This window comes from Nipponia nippon, unplaced genomic scaffold, assembly GCF_047370975.1.
Source record: "Nipponia nippon isolate SJK-2023a ecotype South Korea unplaced genomic scaffold, ASM4737097v1 scaffold_11, whole genome shotgun sequence".
Lineage (NCBI taxonomy): Eukaryota > Metazoa > Chordata > Aves > Pelecaniformes > Threskiornithidae > Nipponia > Nipponia nippon.
In genome coordinates, this window is record NW_028262302.1 from 29,054,777 (window position 1) to 29,076,394 (window position 21,618).

Below are 21,618 nucleotides of genomic sequence, written 5' to 3' on the forward strand. Positions count from 1 at the left end.
CCCCTTTCCCTTCCCCTTTCCCTTCCCTTCCCCTTTCCCCTTTCCCCTTTCCCCTTTCCCCTTTCCCCTTTCCCCTTTCCCTTCCCCTTCCCCTTTCCCTTCCCCTTTCCCTTCCCTTCCCCTTTCCCCTTCCCCTTCCCTTACTCTTCCCCTTTCCCCTTTCCCCTTTCCCCTTTCCCCTTTCCCCTTTCCCCTTTCCCCTTTCCCCTTTCCCCTTTCCCTTTCCCTTTCCCTTTCCCTTCCCCTTTCCCTTCCCTTCCCCTTTCCCCTTCCCCTTCCCTTACTCTTCCCCTTTCCCCTTTCCCCTTTCCCCTTTCCCCTTTCCCCTTTCCCCTTTCCCTTTCCCTTTCCCTTCCCCTTTCCCTTCCCTTCCCCTTTCCCCTTCCCCTTCCCTTACTCTTCCCCTTTCCCCTTTCCCCTTTCCCCTTTCCCTTTCCCTTTCCCTTCCCTTCCCTCCCCTCCCCTCATGCGCCCTCCCGGCCGCGCGGGGGCGCTGTGCCAGCCCCGCCCCTCCCCTGCCCCGCGGCCTTCCCCGGCGGGCGGAGGCCGCTTTCCCACAAGCCGCCGCGCGGCGGCCCCGCCACCGCCCCCCCCCCCAGCGCCGAGCCCCCCCCCCCGCCACCGCCCCGCCTGGTGCGCGGCCATGCGGGCGCCGAGCAACCGCCGCCGGTCCTGAGGGGGTCGGGGCGGCCGGGGCCTGCCCTGCCTGAGCGGTGGAGCGGCGCCGGGCATGCGGGCGGTGGTAGCAGCGGAGCGGGAGGTGGGATGCTGTCGCGGAAGAAGACGCGTACGGAGCTCTCCAAGCCGGGCGAGGTGCAGGGCAAGTACGTGAAGAAGGAGACCAGCCCTCTGCTTCGCAGTGAGTGTCGGGGCCGGGGATCGGCGGGCTGGGCTGGGGGGACAAGCCCCGAGGCCTCCGGGAGGGGCCGCGTCCTTTGTGTGCCGCGGTGCGGGCCGGAGGCCCCGCGGGGCTGGGGGTCCCCTCACGGCGGGGGGGGTCCCGCTGTGAGACCCGGGAGTGGCGGAAAGCCTGCCTCAGCAAGGCAGGCTGAGTTTCAAAGGGAGCCTTACCCCCAGCGGCTCGCCATAAACAACTCGGTTGGTTTTTTTAATTTCCTCAGCCGCCGTTGCTCCGTTTTCAACAGGTAGGGGTTGAGATAAGTCTGCAGACATCTCTCGCAGCCGAGCGGAACAGATCGTCTCTCCCCGGCCAGAAAGTCAGTGGTTGTTTTCCCTATCTAGGCTGTATGCGCTGCCAAAAGGTGTGTGCTTTGAAAAGGGGATAACTGTACGAGGCGGTTGCATAAAATCCCAGGGGAAGCGAGTGCTCCGCTTCAAACCCGTGGACCGACGTGACGAGGTCGCACCGCGCACCTTGGACGCGCTCACCTTCGCGGGGTTCGCCTGACCGATGCCACAGCCCTGACTTTGCCAGGACTTGACAGAAGACTGGCAAATACACCTTGAAAGTGCACTTGGGTTTCTTTTGCTTAATCTCGGAAAACAACCCGAGACTGAAATGTGTTATGCTGTAATTGCAGGATTAGCTTGGAGATCACAACTAGCAACAACCAATTTGCTGGCAGGAGCAGGCACCCAGCTTTTCTGGAAGTATTTGCTGCGTGAACAGCTGGTTCCCCAGTCAACAGGCAGAATCGTTTAGTAGTTTGATTACATTGACTTAGTGTTTGAAAAAAGACCCCAAAGTTGTTTTCATACTAAGCTGTAGGTGTGTCTAACGGGTAACAGCTTTTACACATGCTATTTGCCATGATGTCATGACTAGCTATTACATGCCTGCTTTGTAATGATTATAAATTTACGATGACACCTTCTGGGATGCACTGAATTTTTATCCTAAGTTATAAGGGCTTATTAATAAAAAGTGGTTAATAATAAGGCATAACCTCCTAAATGAAAGTCATAGTTTCTTTGAGCTCACCTGGAGGGAAGCTACTTATTTAGATCATGTTGAAAGTAATAGTAAGGAGAGGAGTAACGCATCGCTTACTGGAGAGAGGCAGTGAAATTTTATGAACAGATGTCACTGCTCGTGTGCAAAACCTCTTTAGGTAAAGGAGAAAGTGAAAAATCTTCATGATAATTTGAGAACTTAACTTGTGCAGAGTAAGGGCGTTTTCCTGGCTGAACTTGGTGATTAGTGGAGAAAGTATGAATTCTGATTCTGTCATGGATTCCTGTCAGCACGTAGGCATTAACGTTTTCAGTTATTCTGAGTTCATAAAGGCAGTGGTCCTGATGAAGTGGTAGAGTGGTAGCCAGGATACTTGGATTTTCGTGACCCTTCTAGTAGAGAGGTACGAAGCCTGGATGACGTAGCCGCAGTACAGTGTGGGGTGGTTTTGGGGTTTTTTTAGTGTGTGTGTTTTCTGATGGGGTTTGGGTTTGGTGTTTTTTTTGTTGTTGTTTATTGTGGGTGCAGTTATACTGGCAAAACTGCACTCTTTTGGCAGTAGTTTGTGGCTGGTGGAGGGTGCGATGGTTTCTGTTGCACCAGTACAAACTGCAGCGTTACCATTATGCTTGCATATGCATTAGAGGTGCCGTAAAGGGGTTCTAGCATTTGAATTTCCTCAATTCCATGGTGTAAATCAGCGTTGTGGCTAGCTAAATGCTTTATGTGTACGTACAGCCAAAGTTCTTATTTCTCTTTTGTGCTATATATCAGATCTGATGCCTTCATTTATCCGTCATGGTCCAACCATTCCAAGACGAACTGATATCTGTCCTCCTGACTCAACTTCTTCTTCATATGCTTCTGGTGGAGATGGAATTGTTTCCAGAAACCAGAGTTTCCTTCGAACTCCGGTGCAGAGGCCACCTCATGAAATAATGAGACGTGAAAGCAACAGACTGTCTGCGCCTTCCTATCTTGCAAGAAGCTTAGCTGATGTCCCCAGAGAATATGGCTCTTCCTCGCAGTCCTTTTTAACAGAAGCTAATTCTGTTTTGGAAAATGGTGATGCTGGTGCCCGTTGTTATTATTACGATCATTTTTACGATGCCCAGAGGAGACGTCAGTTAAATGATCGCGTCCACGAGGACTACAGGTATTATGAACACAACAGCGATCTTTTCCAGAGGATGTCACAGAATCATGGGAGGCACACTTCAGGTAAGTATTGATGAATTGCTGGGTTTTTAAAATATGTTTTTGATAAGACTTTAGGTGCAGAGGTGTATCTGGATGACCAGGGTCGTGTTTTTAGGAGTTACGCTGTGTGGGACAGAGCTTTTTAATGACATTTCTGTGATCTGAGTACAGTACGTGTTCACATTTCTTACAGTTAAGAGTTTGACTGCATATATCCAGAAAGGGAAAAAAATATACTTAAACCATGATTTATTCTTTAAATAAATGGGGTAAGGTTGAGCAAGGTTGTTTTTTTTTAATGCCAAGGATATATGCAACTCCTCATGACAAAGTTGATTCAGTTGCTAACTAGCAAGGGATTTTATTCATTGGGGGACATCTACTGTTTTCACAATGTAGAGAATAACCAACAGCTCTAAATTATAGCATTGCAGTTTTATTTTATTACATTTTAATTATCATTGTGTTATTATTTAATTTTGTTGTGTTAATTTGACCTCAGTAATTACAGTAATTTATTATAAATAGTCAAAGGGAGGAATGACCTCTTTGTGTAATTAGCAAATTGACATGTAGTTAGTGCTGAAATTGACTTCCTCGTCCTTGATTTGTTTTTTTTTTTTTCTTTTAGCTTGTAATAGTGTTTGTAAATATGCCCGTTTCCCCCTCAAATTCACTGGAACTTGTCTTTGTTTTCTAATGGAAGAACAGCATAAGAAAGACGAATCCATTAAATATTACTTTATGAAGTATTTGATTATATCTGCGATGACACTGAAGACTAATTCTTTGGTGCAGTGTGCTGTTGTGAATCTATTGGTGGAATAAAAAGTCTGGGATTACAGTATTGCCCATAGAAAGGTGACCTTAAAAGTAGTAAATTTGGCTGTGTTTGAGCACCGTATATACTACAGAAACTGTGTTCAAGGAGGAGTTTGAAACAAACATTTCAAACCTGTAAATAATGTACCTTCGATATGAAATACGCTGTTAGTTCGTCATTACTTGTAATCTGTAAACAAAATAGTAAATAGTCTATAGTAAAATAAATCGCCTGTCTAGAAAAATAAATCTGCGAGGAAGAATGTCAGCATTTGAGGCTGCTGACGTTGCATATGGAATTATAACCCGACAATGCTTTGTGGGTTTTCTTACTACAGAAACATTTCAATGACAAGTGACAGAAGAGTAATGCTAGCATTACTGCAGTCAACCAGTAAATTCTGAAATACTGAGGTTTAAGACTTGCTACTTTATTCTCATTTACTGTGCTAAGTGCTAATACATCTGACCTACCTAGGTTTCGCATGGGAGACCTCCATCCGTGTCCGTTGTTGTTCAGCCAGCAGTCATTAAACATTCACCTGGTCCAGATAACGAGCACCTGTTAGCGTGTGCTGGGATACTGTAGGGAGGGGAGGAGTTCATAGAGCAATCCATCAATTTAACATGCAAAATTGGTACAGTAACTGTGTGCGCTGAGGAAGGCTTCAAAAAATGGTCCTGCTGCTGTGTAGAATTGAAACCCTGTTAAGTGGAAATGGATGGAGCTCTAGCTATTCATTTGAAAGGGGAGTTTAATCTAGCAAATTTTTAAAACAAGCTAAAAGTAGGGCTTTACAGCTATATTTTTCTCAATTTTAGCAACATGGATTTCTTTCTAAAAAGACTTTTTTTTCCCCTGTTTGTATACATGGTCCTTTAGCCACTGGAAATCCTAAAGGAGCTGCTGATATTTGATTGGCCTTTGTCATTCACTCTCATATTTTTACGTTTAATAGTTTGAACAAATTCTACACAGATTTTGTAATGGGTGAGTATTCAGTCTTACGCATTTGTAGGGAGAGACGAAAAAAGGTGAGCTCTTTGTCTGCCAAAGTGTTTCCCTTTTCCTCTGTTCATTTTTTTTTTTTTTCTTTCATCTCAGCATGGACTATGAACTCTTAAATTCCGCTTTCAGTTTCACTGCAGTAAGAATATTGACCTATGTCCTTAATGTCTGTTCATCTTTTCAAGAATTGCTGTTACTTGTTCTCAGTAAAAGAATTATGTGGCCAAAAGTAAGAAAACGATAGATTTTTCTTACTTCTTCCATCTCACCATTAAGCTTCTTTTTATTTGAACTATCCATTGTCTTCAAACCTTCGGTGTTTTACTTGAGCTACACTGATCTTTCTGTAATTTCTAGTTCCTTTTTTCCTGCGTTTCCAGAATACTGAGGCAGGCCTTTTACTTTCATTGTCTTTGTCTAAATTACTTTTTCCTTACACATCTCCGTTGTTGTTTCTAAATGTTTCACCTAATCAAAATTCTTGATCAAGATAACTGATGACAAAATTGCCTAATACCTACAGTTTCAACGTATAAGTCTGTTTATTAGCTAGAATCTGTAAATGCTGCCTTCTGCCCTTTTCCTCCTCTCCCAGCCTCTCTCAGAAGGTCCCCTCAGTCGGTTCTGTTACGGTTTGTGTTGGTTGCTACAGAAGTGTTGCCTGATGACCACAAGGCATACTTGCCCTTGGTGAGTGATGTTTCATTCACCGTTGGTTACAACTGAGGTGACTTTCGAGAAGCAGTGGTCTGGAAGTGAAGAGGTGCGTGTGAATTTCAGCTTTCGTTCAAAATAAAGATTCTCCTCTTTATTATTTGGAGATAAGTTGAAAACGTGTTCGTACTGAGATCTTCATACTCAAAGTATTCAGCAAAATATTTAAGAAAGTCCCATGATTTTCCAACAGTTGATGTTGACAGCACTGATATGTTCGTTCATAGGCATTTCTCCTTCAAGTCATGTTTTCTCTCTCGGTATGATTCAATTCTCCCATGTCCTCCTTTTCTTATTTTCATTAAACTTGTTTTTAATTAGCTACCTAGTGCTGCTGGTTTTCCTGAAAAATGTCTTCAGTTGAGATATTTCCTAGTTTTGTACGTGTAGCCTACCTCTGTGGCATTTCTTGAAAATTTTTTTTAGTGTCCATTTCAAACTTGATTCTAAGAGGCTTTACCTGTCTTTCCTCGACATCTCTTTCCTCTCTTCTAGGTTAAAGGTTTGGGGAGGTCTGTGGTTGAAGTTATATCTACAGTATAGATTGGAACTAACTTGTAACCAAGACCTCAGAGTTATTTGTACCTGTTTGAGCGGTAAGCTAAAAAATTCTTACATGTATATGAAAATTGCTGAGATTAAAATCACAGTGTAAAGGTGCTTTCTGATGGTGGATTGTACGCAGTTGACTGGGATGTCAGAGGAGAAAAATGATTAATCCTGTGAACAGAGAATGCAGCGCACTTTAGTGAAAGTAGATTCATCTCGTGTTAAATTGTACCCCTTAAAAATTGCAGACTCATATTCATGTTTAATATAAGAGCAAAATAAAGAAACACAAATTATGAAGTGAAACCTATTTAGAGCTAAAGTAGCAGGGCTTTTCTTTTTAGGTGTGTACGCTTCACTCATTTTTAATCAAATGGCAATTCCCGCCCTTTTCTTCATTTGTGCTCATTTTGCAGTAGTTTCTCTGTAGCGTATTTTTGGATGCTTTCAAATTACTTTGTGTCATTTCCTATTTGTGAGTTTATGCTTACTGGAACGCCCCGTTCCCTCTGACGAACGAGGTACTTGTGCTCAGAAAGTACCTTCAGACGCTTTGGAATGGGTTAGGAAGGCCTAGAGCCTGCAGACCTATCTAAACAGGATAGTTATTGGAACTTCTTTTTGCTATTTTATTATTACGTAGTCTCTTAAAAGTAAACAGTTCGTTCATCTTCTCTTCCTGTTCCTCATCCTGGTTTGATGAGGGGAAGGGGGGGGATTCTGGCATCCTGAAAAACAGCTCTCAAGACAATTGACCTAATTAAAGACAAATATGAAGGCCTTTTGTCTGGCTAGATTTGTTCTTCAACACTTGGAAATTTGGTTGAAGCTAGTTGTGGGGAGTTCGTAGGCTCTGAAACGTCTCTGCCTACATCAGCGCTGTATCTAATAAACAAAGTGAATCTCTCTCGTCAGTGTTTTTGCGCTTTTCCCTTCATGCTGGACTGCCCTGGTGATAGGATTTTTTCTCCTGTGCTTTCTACCAGGCAGACTGAAGACCTGCCCTTTGCTGACCTGGAAACCTTTCCTCCTAAGAACTTGACTTCTTTCCAGGCAGAGCGCCTTTACAATAAAACCCCTTCATTGGGCTGTGAAAGCATGAACGCGTATCACTTACGGTTTTCTTTGTTCCATACTAATGGAGCAAACCAAACAGAACTTCCTTGATTGAAGAAGGTACTACGTATTTTTCACATTTGTGATGTTATTAGCTTAAGATACGTTTTTAAGAGAAGACTATTAAATGAAGGAACTCTTTGCACTGATACCTTATAATGCACTGGAATGTGGTGCTCACAGTTAAAGTTTGGGTTCTGGTATTAGGACACCCTATTGTTGAAGATGTTGAGAATAAGAGTGAATATAGGGCCTGGCCTTACTTAAAACTCCGAGTATTTTAAATCATGTTAATACTAGTAATAAGTGGTTGCTGTTCCTTTGCACTTTCTTTTTTCAAAGTGTTGAGACCATACACAGTGATACTCCTAAGCAAGCAAACTGCATTGAACAGGATTTTCTTTTGCTTTGGAACAGCATATAATGCCTCTTGGCCTGGCTGAGAGTTAATTCGAGACCTTAAACCGAAGATACTGTATTTTACAAGAGAAGGAAAAAGCAAAGCCACAAATAACGTTCAATATTGATGTTCCTTAAAAGCAACAGTTGAACCAAAAAAATGCCCCAAACACATACTGTTAGGAAACAGAATTAACAGATGAGGCTAGACGAGTTCCGAAGAGGCAACCTGAAAAGCATTTACAATTGTGTAACTTTATTTAAATTCATTGTTGACCGTTCTTGAGATTTGATAGTGCCACTCAGGGGAGTTTGTAAAGAACAGTGCTCGTACTTAAGCAGAGGAAAGGAGACTTTTAACATTTGGAAAAAGCAGATAATTTAAACAACCCTATTCCTTGGGAAAGCGGGAAGAATGAGAATTTCTCTCTTGTCATAGATAAAACAGTACGTGAGCAAGAAAACCCTGAGTAATAGTTACAGTGAAGTGGTTTGACTAGTCTGATTTTGCTTATCCTATGGTAGAGGCCATATCCTCCATCAAGAGGAAAACCGCAGGTTTTACACTAGATGTTTTGGTAAAAATGGTTAAAGTTGTAAGTTCGGGGTTTTTTTTCTGTAGATACGTTGCATTGTGCTATGTGAATCTGATACCAGCCCATGATTCAGGGAATATCCTTGGTGTGTGCAGTAAAATCCTACGTGAAGCTTTGGGCTGCTATGAAAATACTTTAGGGCTAAGACCTTACCTGAAATTTAAATACAGAAGAGTATCGAACTTGGGCAATATGACACAGAAGTGTAGTGTTCACAGTAGATGGTTTTAGGCTGTCTTGTAACTTTCTTCTTCGGTTTATACTTTGGAAAAGATCACATAGGAATTTACTCTTCGAAGTGTTGTTCAAGTCTTATTATTGATACTTATAGGTGTGTATATATGAAAGTCAATTTTCATCTTCTCTTATTGTTCAAAATCATAGCAGGAGCTATTTCTCTGACGTGTGTATCCACTCTCCCTTGAAGGAAGCATCTGCTGGGTTTTATAAGGAAAATCAATACACAATTTTTTCTGATCTCTAGTAACTCCAGTTATATAAATAAATGCCTAAATTGTATTAATTGCCGCTTTGAATGCCATAGTGGGTTGATGTTGTATGACACTATGAATATTACCTGACGTCTTAAAACTTGCAGCACGCAGGATATTCCAATATGATCTGTGATTTTAAGGGGAAAAATGCACGTTAAGACTAGGCATGATAGTCTACAACCTGAAGTATTTGCAACCATCTGTTTCTAAATCTGGCCTTTGATTTCATAATTAGAGCTTGCTAGTTGGACAGGCTTGGAACACTGTTCAAAACCGGCAACTGCTACAGCTGCGTAAGTTTATCTTAATGGTATGGCTCTGCTTCTTCGTATATGAAGTCAAAACGGCAAAAGGAATGTATAATGTATTTGTGGTCTGGTATATTTTTGTTCTCTGCATCTTGGAAATTAAAAACAAAAATAAGCTGGCACTGGGAGAAGCCGTGTAGCTAGAATTAAATGATTGTGCAAACACGGAACTGCCAGTGTTGCCTTTCCGTTGGGTGCAGCGTTGCCTTTTAGCCTGCTTTCTACGTGATTTCTCTCTGTAATCAGCTTTTGGTTTTCCTTTCTACCTGAGTCCATCTCCCCGTCTTCTCTGGCTTTTATATGAAGAGATATGGGCATTCTGTCAAGAGAACTTCTGGTGCAGGGGGTGGCTTGTGCGACTTTTAATACTAACTTCCTAATGTTAGAAAGAATTTAACCTTTACCCCAGGGAATAAATACATATGTATTTGCTGCTGGAATCATGCTAGAATTTAAGTAGGAAGAACTGTAACAAAAATACAGACATGTGCTGGTTTTAACAGTAAATGGAAAAATATGTTTATGCCTTTGTGAAGGTTCTTTTCCCCCAGTCAAGTTTGTGTGTTCAGATCTTCTGGTAGCGGTGACTTAATAGTCACTGTTTATACGTACATGAAATTACAACACGGCGGCCCAGTTAATTGGAGAAAATACTGAATTTGTTTATCCAAAGTGCAGTATTTTCAAGAAGCTTAAATGTTTGTATTTTGTCATCGGAATGAAAACAAAACCAGTGACATAACTGTCGCTAGGGTCTGAAATAGTTTCCCTGCCCCAGTACTGCTAAGGGTCAGGAAGCCTTTAGGATGTTTCTTCTCACTGGAAGTAAAGGTCTAGGTTGCTTAATCCTAAGGAGAGACGGGAGCTATCGCACGAGCACAGCCACAGCTTTCCTTTATAAAGCTAACAAATAGGTAAGTACCGTAACAAGAGGAAATACTCTAAGGCCAAATAATTCAGAACACAACGCGGCTAGAAAAAGATTTGTAGATGAGCACAAATGTTTTAAAGAACAGTACTCAGGAGGAAGTTTGTGAGATTTTTTTTTTAATTTATTTATTTTTTTATTTATTCAGTTGCTGTGGAGCCTTCCCGTTACTTTATTGTTGATGACTGCTATCTTGTATTAGAATGAGAGCCCATCCAGTTTTCAGTCTGTGTCATTTTCTAGGTAAACTAATGCTTAAAATAGATGGCGTCGCTTGGCGAGCCTGCTATATTCTGTATGCATCATTGAAAAGGACCTTTGCCTTTGTCAGCAAACAAGAGTATGAAATTGCCTGAGAAACAGAACAGTTTTGCTGCTACTTCAGTATTACTGTTGTCTTTTTGAATTCATGACGACACCTGAAAGCTCTTTTTAATAGTATGCTTTACGTGAGATGGACTCTGCCTTCCCCTTCCACGCTCCCCAAAAATAATCACCCAAAAATGTTATTTCTGAAAAACAGAAGGAAAGGAGCGTATTCCTCAGTCAGTAAATGTGGTGCTTGTGATGGAGTCACTTTCTGACTTCTAAGAAAGTGGGAAAAGTGGCTCCCATACCCCTTCTTCTGGCTATGGGAAACGGTAACACGCACACTCCGATGAATACCGTGATGGAAGAGATGCATTTGATTGTGGGATGAAAAGATAATTGGAATTTCTTTAAAGCCAGAGGCTGTTTAACTGTAGAACTGTGGGTAACTGAAGGTAACTACTTAAAAGGATGTTAAAAAAGAGAGTTGAATTTGGGCCAGCACGTCCAGTAGGTAGTAGGCTTCCAAGAAATGGAAAGAGACCTGCAAAATTCTTGATGATGTCACTTGGTTTTTGTGTTTGGGGTTTTTTGGGTGGTTTTTTTTAGTTTTCTGTAATTATTACTATGGCTTTTATTTCAACTAGCTTCCTAAGTATCCATAGTATATAGAGGGAAGGAAAAGATGAAATTGGAATTATGTTTCTTCAGTACCTCTCAGCATCCAGCAAGCTGATGTTTAAAATGTAAAAACTGTGCGTATGTTACAACAAATGGCGTATTTTAAAATGCCAGTGAAGAGTCTCTTAAATCAGCGATTTAGTGATAAATCCTAAACGTGCTGTGTCTCTAGGGCAGAGGTGGGAACTTAATCAACTACTGACTCCTGTCAGCTCTCCTACTGCCCATACACCTAACCTAGGCTTTAGTTCTCTTGCTGGAGAAGCTCTTCTCCTAGCGCAGCCCACGTCACCAAGAAGAGCTGGAAATTACTTTTTTTCACATGCTTCTCCAGCATTATGAAGCGTAGGTGCTCAGTTTTAGAGAAGAGCAAGATGCAGAGAAGCAGATGTACCACCTAGCAGACAACAAAACTTCCTTCCAGGATCTGTGGGAGGGAGGAACGGGGTTGGGGGGGGGAGATGCGGAAAAGAGATGAGGAGATTTTGTGACTTGCTCTGAACAGAAGGTCTCTGAATCCCGCCTGGATGGCATTCAGAAGGCCTGGCTGTCCCACCCAGCACGTAACCTAGCCAGTCTAACAAGCGCGGGTAGGTTTAGGAAATAAAACGTGGCAACATCAACTTCAGCACGCGCAGGATGAGTGTTCAGCTTGTGCAGGACCCTGTGTGGATCCAGCTTTCCTGTTTTCTCTTGTTACCGATGACACTTTTTGGCCGTGATTGCCCACACTTCAGTAATAACGGCCAGCGCAGTATAGTGCTAACCTTTCTCGTCCCCCCTCTCTTGGTTTACCTGCTCCTGTTACTGTTCTTGACTGGTTAATCTGAAAAGCTTTGTTGGTATTCAGTGATTTTTCTAGATAGTTGTAATTTCTGACTGTAGAAAAAAAAAAAAAAAGCTGTGTTTTTTGGTAGATAAATAGTTTTGATGCAGCTGTAATAGCATAGTAACAGAAACTGTCATTTATGTAAAGCTTTAACATTTGTAATCTTACATCAGCTCCCTCTGCTCAGCAAATTGAGACAATAAGAGCTTCATCCCTGTTATGTATGCTAATATATGTCTAATTGAAAAAGCAAGGATGCTTTAACTGTCTCTGAACGAAGCTGTCTAGTGAATCTGGAGTCAGAGGAGAGCAAAACAAGTGAGACTTAAAAGGGAATAGCTGTTTTGACTTGATCGTGCTTTTTTACTAACGCACAAGTGCATACACCATAAACGCCATGGCATTGTTCAAAGTTCGTAGGGTGCCTCGGGGCGGGGGGGGAGTTGACTTCGTACGTAATGTTGGGTTTGGGTATCATCAGTTTAGCTAAATATTGCTTTCCCTTTTTTTTTAGGCATCGGTAGAGTTGCTGCTACATCTCTAGGAAACTTAACAAATCATAGTTCTGAAGATTTACCTCTTCCTCCTGGCTGGTCAGTGGACTGGACTATTAGAGGAAGGAAATACTATATAGATCATAACACTAATACAACTCACTGGAGCCATCCACTCGAGCGTGAGGGGCTGCCTCCGGGATGGGAGAGAGTTGAGTCAGCAGAATTTGGAGTGTATTATGTAGATCACATCAATAAAAGAGCTCAATATAAACATCCTTGTGCTCCCAGGTAAGACATCTGCCTTCTCTGCTGTGATTCTTTTTTTTCCTAATCCAGTTAAGAAAGTGGAACTGTTTTTGTCTCATATATAGCGTGCCAAAAACTTCTTATTTTTAGAAGCAAGCTTTACTGGTTCTTGACTAAGATTTTTAGAAGACGTTGTAATTGTTAGGTTTTTTTCTCATCTGTTACTGTCTTAAGTTTAGAAACAGGATATTGTTCCTAACTCACTAAAACAGAGCAGCTATTCTCTTCAACTGTCGGTAAAACAACAGAGTTGCTGAGAACAGAATTGAATTGTAGACTGAAAAGAAACTTGATCTGATGTTGCAGGAGACTGTCTGGACAAATAGCACAAACCATCTGAAACGTGAATTAAGGCTTTTCTAGAATGAAAATTGGTATTTTAGCTACTCATAAATTAAAGGTTAAATAAAGTTAGTCCAAATCTGCCAGTTAATTTCTTCTACTCAATCTATTTGGCTGTTACCCAGGAAGAGAAAGTTTTTTAACGTGTGGCACAAGAGATAACCATATGAGGATGTCCTGTGTTATAAATGGAATAGCTCTTACCAGCTGCTGCCTGAATACATTCGTTCTAACATATTAAATGGTGGATTATTTGGCTGAATCAATACTTGCCTTTTTAATCTTTTAAAACAGGTATCGTTTTTTGTTCTGCTGTAGTGTCCCGGTAGCAGGCACTAGGTGAACAGGTCCAAGGTGAATTTTACAGTGTGCTAACAGATAGCAGCAACACTTACAGTCGTGGTTGGAGCGGAGCGCAAAAATAGCAACAGAAAGTTGCTCTCAGTGTAGGCCTGCTGAGGCAACGCTCCGTATGTGGTTGCATCATCGGCCTTTGCATGTATTAACTCGTGTATTAATGTTAACAATTTAATGACATCAGTACGTCCAAGTTATTGCTTGGAGGTGACGGACTTTGTCTTCCTTTGTACAGCGTTCCCCGTTACGACCAGCCTCCCCCGGTGACTTACCAGCCCCAGCAAGCTGAGAGAAGCCAGCCTCTCCTCGTCCCTGCAAACCCCTACCACACTGCGGAGATTCCAGACTGGCTGCAGGTCTATGCCAGGGCTCCTGTAAAGTGAGCTTTTTTCTTTTCCTCTGCATTTCACGCTATGCATGCCTAGCTTAGAAGGAAAACAAATTATTTCCGACGACTGAAAGTAGAACTCTAGCTGGTATCTGCTTCTTAATCGCATAGGAGCTGTTGCTGACAGCGCGTGAGGAAGTTGTACCAGATGTTCATCGCATTAGTTTGCTTTGTACTAGGCATTACTTAAAATCATCCCAGTACTTGTTGCAGTTCACATGACTTGCAGGCTGATATATTAGAGAGTTGGGGATGTGATTTACTTTCAGTGTGTGTGCAAGAACGGTACCACGTGGCTTAGAAAATATGTGAAATATTTTTAGGGTGTTAACTTCTTAATGTATATCTTACTCCTTTTTAAAGAAGACATACAAATTCTCCTTCACAATTGAGAATTTTGAATACAGACTGAAATCTTTATTCAGGAACTTTAACTGAAAACTAAGTGGTAGTAAAAAGTCATTTTTTTCAAAGAAACAATGCTGTAGGAACAGGGAGTCTCCTCCAAGAAAAGATTTGAGTCAGCATAATGAAGCAAATTACATTTTCTAATGGGTACAGCTCTGCAGAAGAGTAACGCTAAATAGAAAAGCAGTAGAAAAAAACGGTGCATTTTAATAATTATGAAATCATGTACTTTTTCGTAAGGAGAATATGGAAGAACTTGAAGTTTTACAGCAATGAGCAGGGCAGTCTGTAGCTGCAAATTCAGGCTGTGTTTGATGTTCAGTGACTTCAGCTAAAAAAGCCTCTTTAGCTGCTTCTAGTAACGATAATTTGAGTGGATTTTATTACTTCTTGTAGCTACTGGGCTTGCCAGCAGCCCATAAAGATTTAAATTGGCCTGAAATCCACCAGTACACTTACGCGCCAGGGACGTGCTAAGGTCCTGTAACCTATGGGAGGACTTGTTTCCTAGAAATACTTCTAGGTTTTGGCTGCAGCTGCGTTTCTTTCTTTAGGTCTTTGGCACATGCAGACAATGTAGTTTTAAATATTTCAGCCTGTGTTGTATGGACTCTTGTTGGTACTTCTCTTGAAACTTGAGAAGTGAATTTAAGACAATTTAAACAATGTAAGATTATCAGGAATTTCTGTATATCTACTAGGCTGAGACAAATTAAACAAACAAACCAACATTTAGTTCCTTCAAGCTGTTTGAGCAGAATTTACGTTTTTCAGAGGCATCAAAAATCATGTATTTCCCAGTATCCTTTTAGCCTTCTGTTAAAGTAGTGCTGGTGGTAATAGGTATTTCTCAAACACTTCTGTGAAGAAGTAAATTCTGGTTTATGCTAGCATTCTATTGGAAAAGTGAGGAGGAGTGGTAGCAGCTGGCTTAGTGTCAACCTCATCTTGAGGACTTCTTAAAGAACAATTGATAAATAATTTTCACGGTTATTAAAATCAAGATCACTTACATATTTTCAGTGTAATTTGAATAATGAACCTCTTCTCTGTTGCCAAAGCAACTGGCTTAAAGCTTGAGAAAAACATCCAGTAATGCCTGTAAGTTCTTCAGTAGTATTGTCCGAAAGCTGAGTACGAGAACTGTATGCGTATCCTCCCGTGTTCTGGTGCGAAAATGCAAGTAAGTGGGCAGAACGCTTTCCTAGTAGTAGTAGAGGAATACCTTTTGTGATCTGCTATTTGAAATTTACTGTAAAAGTCTGTTGATGATCAGTAGAGTTTTGCACTGAAATCATGGTGGTATATTTTGTTGCTGTTTGTTACTTACACCTGACACTGTAGCTTGATTTAGCTGACTAAAGGCCAGTCGGTTTTGTTGAGAAAAGTAGATAATGGTAGCAGAAATAGGTAATGTTAGCTTTTGTTTTAACAAGTTTCTCTAAAGGGTAAGAATTCTGGCCACTGGAAAAGTCTAATGGAGAGTTTAGTAGGTGTTAGCCGTAATGCTTCCCTGTTTCAGTGAAAAATGGTCAAACTGTTAAGATAAAAAAGAAGGTATTTGGCTCACTAAACAGTGAAGAGGCTTTGATGACTAGTTATAACTTGAGGTAACGATGTCCAGTATCAAGGTATTTATGAAACCTTGAAGCATCCTTTTCCCCTCTCTCCTGGCATCTGTCACGGTTTGTTTTGAGAGCGTAAGTGCAGCTATCGGCATCTTAGCGCAGTGGAATCGACTCCTGGCTTGCATTTAACCCTCTGCTACACTCTCAAACGGAATGTTTCTCCACCTTCCAGGTAGGTGTAGGTGTTCCCGCGGCATGCCAGACTGCACGCATGGGACCGTGAGGGTGAGGAGACCAAAAATGCCTGCCTTGTATGAGAGATCGTGGTTCAGGCTCTTTCCCCACCTCTTTTAGAGCAAGGATCTGAACCCAGGACTTTCTTCTTCCAGCCCTAACCAAAGGCTGTAAATATTTGGGGCAGGCCAGTGTGTCTTATGTTCCAAGTGTCCTGTTTTATATTAAATACTTGCTATCTGCTGGGAAAAGCCCTGGAGACAGGGTATTCTGGCTGCGTGTTCTGTCTAGTAAGCTCCTGCTTTCTCACCCGGGGCGGGGAGGGCTCTGCGCTCTGCGGGAATTTTGTACTCACGTGCTTTCTCCCCTCGATTTCGGGCTCTGTGACTAGTTGCCCTTCTAAAAAATGCCTGGGGAGTCAGGTCCTGGTACTCTGTGCCCCTTTCCTCGGCGTCTCTGTGGTGAGCGTGCCCAGACCTACGATCTCCGGGATTTGAATGAGCCCATTCCCACTGAGGCACTGCTGATGGCTTAATCTTTAATTAGACTTCTTCCCCCATTCAGCACTGCTCTCGGCAGGTGAAATGAAACTCTCACGCTGAAAAGTAATCCTGATGTGCTGCTTTTCTTGAGAAACCGTCAGCAATGACAGCTTCAAAGAGCTAAAGAACCACCAAGGTTTTGGCAATCTGTGATGCTGCTTAAAAAAAAAAAAAAGCCGCACGCCCCAGAAAACCTGCAAACACATTACTGCGTGGGATGGAGCTTTGTTTTCTTTCCTGCTTGTATTGCCACCTTAATGAGAAAGTCCTTCCACTGAGAATCGGCCTTGCTGTGGAGCGTGTTTTAATAAACGCCGTTGGCCCCGGACATTTGAAAGGACACATCAGCGCAGGGCAGCCCCGGGGAAATCCTGCTGCAGTTGAATTCCGTTCGTGGTGAGCGGGAAAGGAGCAGAGATGGAAAGGCGGTGTTCACTTGAGATCAGTAATCAAGGGCTTGCAAAGATAGTTGTACTTGGCAAACCTTCAAAAGCAGCAGCTTGCAGTCTGCCTCTCTTTGGAGTTTGATCTCCACGCTGATAAACAGCTGCAATTTGTTTTTTCTTGCTTTTGGGGAAAAGTGATTTCAGCAGTGCAGCCCTGTCAAGACTTGGGATAACTTTACTGTAGAAGCAGTTATTTAGGAAGTTTGTAGAAGCTGTGGTTATTCAAGTTCTTAAAATTCCTCAAAAGCATCTTTGGTAGTCACCTGCATGTCTTGATGCTTCTCTGATGCATACGGCCTTCTGAATGTATCTTTTCATCACGTGATGTGGTTTATTTGCATAAATTTACTGATATTTTGGCTTCGGTCTCCACTCAAGCGAATGTATTGTCTCATGTAATTCAGTTGGATCAAATAACTCTGTTTATTCCATGAGTTTCTTCTATTCTTTTAATAACTATAGTAGTCAGCCACTCAGATCAGACAAAATCAAGATTAAAACTGGGTTGGGAATTGCCGTTTCCTCACCTTGCTTGGGAAATTCTGCGGCTTGTCCTACTCCCGGAGCTGGCCAGGCCCATGCCAGGACACTCCGTGCTGCTCAGGTCCCCTTCGCAGGGGCACCCTGCTCATTTTGGGGTGATATTCCTGAAGTTCTCTCGCACAGCTCTCTTCAAGTTTAGGTAGACTCAGGTTAGCCCAGATATTCCCACTGATGAGAACTGTGCTTACAGTTGCGTCGCGCGTCATTTCTGTGTCCCTTGTCCCCTCCGAGCCTTGGGAAGTGTGTCTGTTCCTCAGCCTGGCCGGTCTCTTCATGGCTGCTAGCTCGTGTCACCCTGCCAGACTTCTCCAGTCATCACGCTGAGGTGGAAGGAGAGCATCAAAGAGAAGAGCCCGTTTATTTTCAGCATCGGTATCTCTCTAGCGCTCTGAAGTCATTGTACTACTTTATTTAAGCGCGTGCGGGTAGGTCTGCACTGTGGGCTGTTAACGCTTGGCTGACACGAGCCAGATCCCAGTCAGTAGCCGTTTGGCCACGTGGGCTTCGGAGCCTGACCTAACGTACCGTGAGTTGCTCACCAAAACACTTCTCTTGCTGTTGGTCCAGTGTCCTTGAGGAACATCCTGAGTGCCAGCGTCTCCTGCTCAATATCGTCCTGCAGCTATTGCCCTGCGGGATGTGGTGGTAGTGCTGGACACCTGGCCATGAGCCAGAGACCTTTCATCCTAGCTCTGTAGGATTACCGTGGTTTCGTTGAAAAACGTTGTTAGAAATACTGGTTTTCTACCAGGATCTTGGAAACCTTCCCCTACTACTGGCACAAAAAGGGGTCCATTAAAGAAAGGTAATGAAGACAAATGTTTGCTTTCTGAATAGTTTGGATACCTTATGTGTGAAGGTAAATATTACAGACATTGAAATTGGGAAACGTTGAACCATGTGTTTGGTATAAAAGATCGTCAGCACTCGCTTTGAAGAACGTGTGGCACGAAAGCACGTCGCTGGCTAACGTTACGATTGAACAGACCTCCGTTCTGGACTTCATTTCACCCGCTCTGCCTCCCGTGTTGCAGACCTTCGAGTGCCAGTACTGGTTGTGGAAAATTCCTCGCAGGAGAAAGGGCACAGCCTGGATTAGTCGCAGGAGTGGTTTGGCAGTTACGACATAAAATGCGGCCTTCGGGGAAACTCCTTCAGCTCTGCTGGCGAAACAAGGGAGGCTCGACGAGGCCCATCGTACGGCAAGTTTGTACCTGGCCAACGGCAGCAGCTTTGCTATCCCGAAAGGCTGAACACAGGGGCACGTTCCTAGGTTTCAGAAATTGAAAAAAGTGTTAGGAGTATAACCAGAAATTCAGAATTGTTCCAAATTAAAAAATAAAAACCCCATCACTGACAGTGCTGCAGATTTTCTAAGCAAAGCGGTGCTGTGTGGTGAGTGGGAGCGGAGAAGACCTACCGAACGACAGCAAAACGTACGTCGCCAGCGGCTCTTTAACCCAGGAGCGCTTGCGGTGGTTAGCGACGCTCCGCAGCTTTCCTCGTGCGCCGTTTCTCCCACCTCGCGGATTGATGGTGTGCTTCTGCTTTTCTTTGCCGCTTGTTTTCACATCCTCCGCTCTCCGTCGCTGAGAGTGAGGAGTGTGGCTTCTGACAAAGCCGCTCTGTGTGTAGCCCCCTTCTCGTACCTGTTGGGGTTTTCTTTGCGAGCTTTCGCGTTCTGCGCTGCTGAACAGTGTCCGTTTCCCTCGAGGAAAAAGCTTTGACGACCCAAGCTGCTCTATTTTGCCTTGCTCAACCAACAACTCCTGGTGACCGGTGGAAGTGGGAAGAAACACAACAGTAACTGGTTGACTTCACAGCTGAGCTCGTTCCCATCTCTTGCAGGGAGCTAGGTCGGATATTCCTAAAGGAGTTCGGGGTGGCACCGCTGTGTTTCAGGCTCTTGGCACGTGTCTCCAGGGGACCTCCCCAGCCCCGCAGCAGCTCGTTTTTTCCAGTGTGGGGAGAATGTGTAGGATTTTTAGCCGCTAGCGCTCGCATCGCTCCCTTGACGCCCACCCCGCTCCCCCTGCGGCAGATGGATTGCTGCCGAGAGCTGCGGGCGGTTAGGACAGCCCTTGCTGGTGTGAGTACTCGCAGCCGTTAATTATGGCCTCATCGGATCCCCTCCTGCCCTCAGTCCTCACCGATGCTACCCGATAGCCCTTCCGTGGCCCTGGTGGTGCTCGTGGCTCGCAGTTTGAGAGGCGCCGACTTAGGTTATTGCCTCTAATGAACCGAGGGGGGCCAGTGTCCACGAGGGCTCGTTAAGGCAGGGGCAAGAATGCTTACGTGGTGTGAGGGACGACGTGCGGCGTTCTGCCCTCCGGGAGGTGCTCGCTGGGCAGCGCTCGGGTAAGCTGTTGAAAGAATTCCTTTTTTTACTGCGTTACTCTAATTTTAAAAGATGCTTTACTACTAAATCGTCAAGGCTTGTTGAATGGAATTGCTGGTTTAATGCTTCCAAAATGCATTTTCTCCGTTGGTTTATTATAATCGGTGAATAGGATCTTCAGTATTGCTAGAGTTTATCTTGGCGTACGATGAGTGACTCTGCAGTTTCGCTGTAGGTGCTGTTTCTCCGGCTCGCTTTGAGACGCGGCCCCCTGTCTTTCGGTGTTAATTGCCTTATTTCTTCACAAAAACCGCGCTAACGTAGATGGCCAGAAATCCGATGGGCGGCTGTACCACCGCGAGGCCGGTTCTTAAGCAAACGCGTAAAATGCCGTGTATTGGCTTGCGGTGAATCATCTTTTTTACCAAAACAGATACGATCACATTCTGAAGTGGGAGCTCTTCCAGCTGGCCGACCTGGACACGTACCAGGGGATGCTGAAGCTGCTCTTCATGAAGGAACTGGAACGGATCGTCAAGCTGTACGAAGCGTACCGGCAGGCCCTCCTCACCGAGCTGGAGCATCGCAAGCAGCGGCAGCAGTGGTATGCCCAGCAGCACGGCAAGAATTTTTAAGCTAACGACTCTTTTTTAGTAGACTTTTATGGGGACACGAAGCTTTAAAAGATTTTCACACTTAAAACTATGAAAAAAGTGCTTTTGTTGAAAAGGCAGCTTATTTTTGTTGATGTTGCACCTTTGTTATTATCCTCTTTAATATTTTTCTACATGTATTGTGTATTGTTTATAAAAATGAAAAACGTTTGTTAATCTTTTTCCATACAAGAACTAGTTTATTATTCTGAAAACCAGCGCGGAGTTTAATCAGAGACTTGATTCTGGTATCTTTTTCTAGCAGTCAGCTGCATTATTAAGAAGCTGACTATATATTTTTAAAGGGCAATAGATGCAACTATATGAAATGTCCCGGATTGAAAACATGTTTAAAATCCAAACGAGTATTCCCGTGTATTTCCCTCGGGACTTCTTACCCCTCTCTCCGGAGAGGTCTGCTCTTTGTTTACAGCTTTAATGTACCGAACACCGACGCCGTTACTTTTCCGTAACACCCAGTGCTGTAACCGGACAGAAGCCGATTTCACCAGTCCAAACCCAGCGCTTCAGGAAAGCGAAGGCTGAGTTGCCTTATTTTTTTTTTTTTACTTTTACGCCTTGCTACTTTAGATTTACTCCTAGTTTTCACAGAAATTAGAGGGGAAAGAGTTGTACCTTCTTAAAGACCAGGATCTCTAAGCAAACTTTCCACAGGTGTTTAAATGCGAGGGAAACTGCGTTTCGTTAAACGTGACCCCGTCCCGTGGGAAGGTGATGGTGTTGTCTGAGGGCTTACCGACCAGCTGCACCACGGAAAAAATCAGGGATGGAACCACGATTCCTTTCTTGGACGAGCTTTTGTCTCGTATGAAAGCCTCCGTACTTGGGGAAAATTTTCAGTTGTACAGTGGCCCCCTCCGCTATTTTCATTTGGTTCATTGATTGTCCTGAGATGTTATTTATGGATTCTTTTTAGTGCAATAAACACTGTTGCAGACAAAAAAATACATTTCTTGTAAATCCTATTAATTCAATAAAAATCATTTTGTTTCATGAATGAAGGGTCGTTCAACTAATTTTTTTGCCTTTTTTTTCGCACGAGGCCCAGGTGGAATAAAGCCGCTGTTGCGGCTGCGCCGTTCTCTGTAAAACCCGAGCCCTGCGAG

The 21,618-nt window shown here is 43.3% G+C and overlaps 1 protein-coding gene and 1 long non-coding RNA gene across 4 annotated transcripts; both read left to right on the top strand.

Moving 5' to 3' along the window:
• Positions 1-594: 594 nt before the first annotated feature.
• Positions 595-21,509, top strand: SAV1 (salvador family WW domain containing protein 1). 3 transcript variants are annotated; one of them, XM_087746890.1, is made up of 6 exons: positions 595-859; positions 1,542-1,649; positions 2,690-3,136; positions 12,384-12,654; positions 13,607-13,750; positions 20,272-21,509. In XM_087746890.1, exons 1-6 carry the CDS (start codon positions 766-768, stop codon positions 20,471-20,473), a joined length of 1,266 nt encoding a protein of 421 aa, XP_087603016.1. In that variant the 5' UTR covers positions 595-765; the 3' UTR covers positions 20,474-21,509. The 3 variants fall into 3 exon arrangements, with proteins under 3 accessions (XP_087603016.1, XP_087603014.1, XP_087603015.1); XM_087746888.1 differs by lacking the exon at positions 1,542-1,649; XM_087746889.1 differs by lacking the exons at positions 595-859; positions 1,542-1,649 and adding an exon at positions 1,155-1,262.
• Positions 6,154-10,189, top strand: LOC148056938 (uncharacterized). Its single transcript, XR_015702133.1, has 3 exons — positions 6,154-6,256; positions 7,196-7,385; positions 9,050-10,189. It is a non-coding gene; the product is annotated as an uncharacterized LOC148056938 (long non-coding RNA).
• Positions 21,510-21,618: the final 109 nt, after the last annotated feature.

What these genes read in the sequence shown, in the direction of transcription:
- SAV1 (XM_087746890.1), top strand. Translation starts at nt 766, where the DNA reads ATGCTGTCGCGGAAGAAGACGCGTACGGAGCTCTCCAAGCCGGGCGAG. An exon ending in AAACATCCTTGTGCTCCCAG is followed by an intron (nt 12,655 to 13,606) that starts GTAAGACATCTG and finishes TCCTTTGTACAG; the next exon opens with CGTTCCCCGTTACGACCAGC. An exon ending in TATGCCAGGGCTCCTGTAAA is followed by an intron (nt 13,751 to 20,271) that starts GTGAGCTTTTTT and finishes TTACCAAAACAG; the next exon opens with ATACGATCACATTCTGAAGT.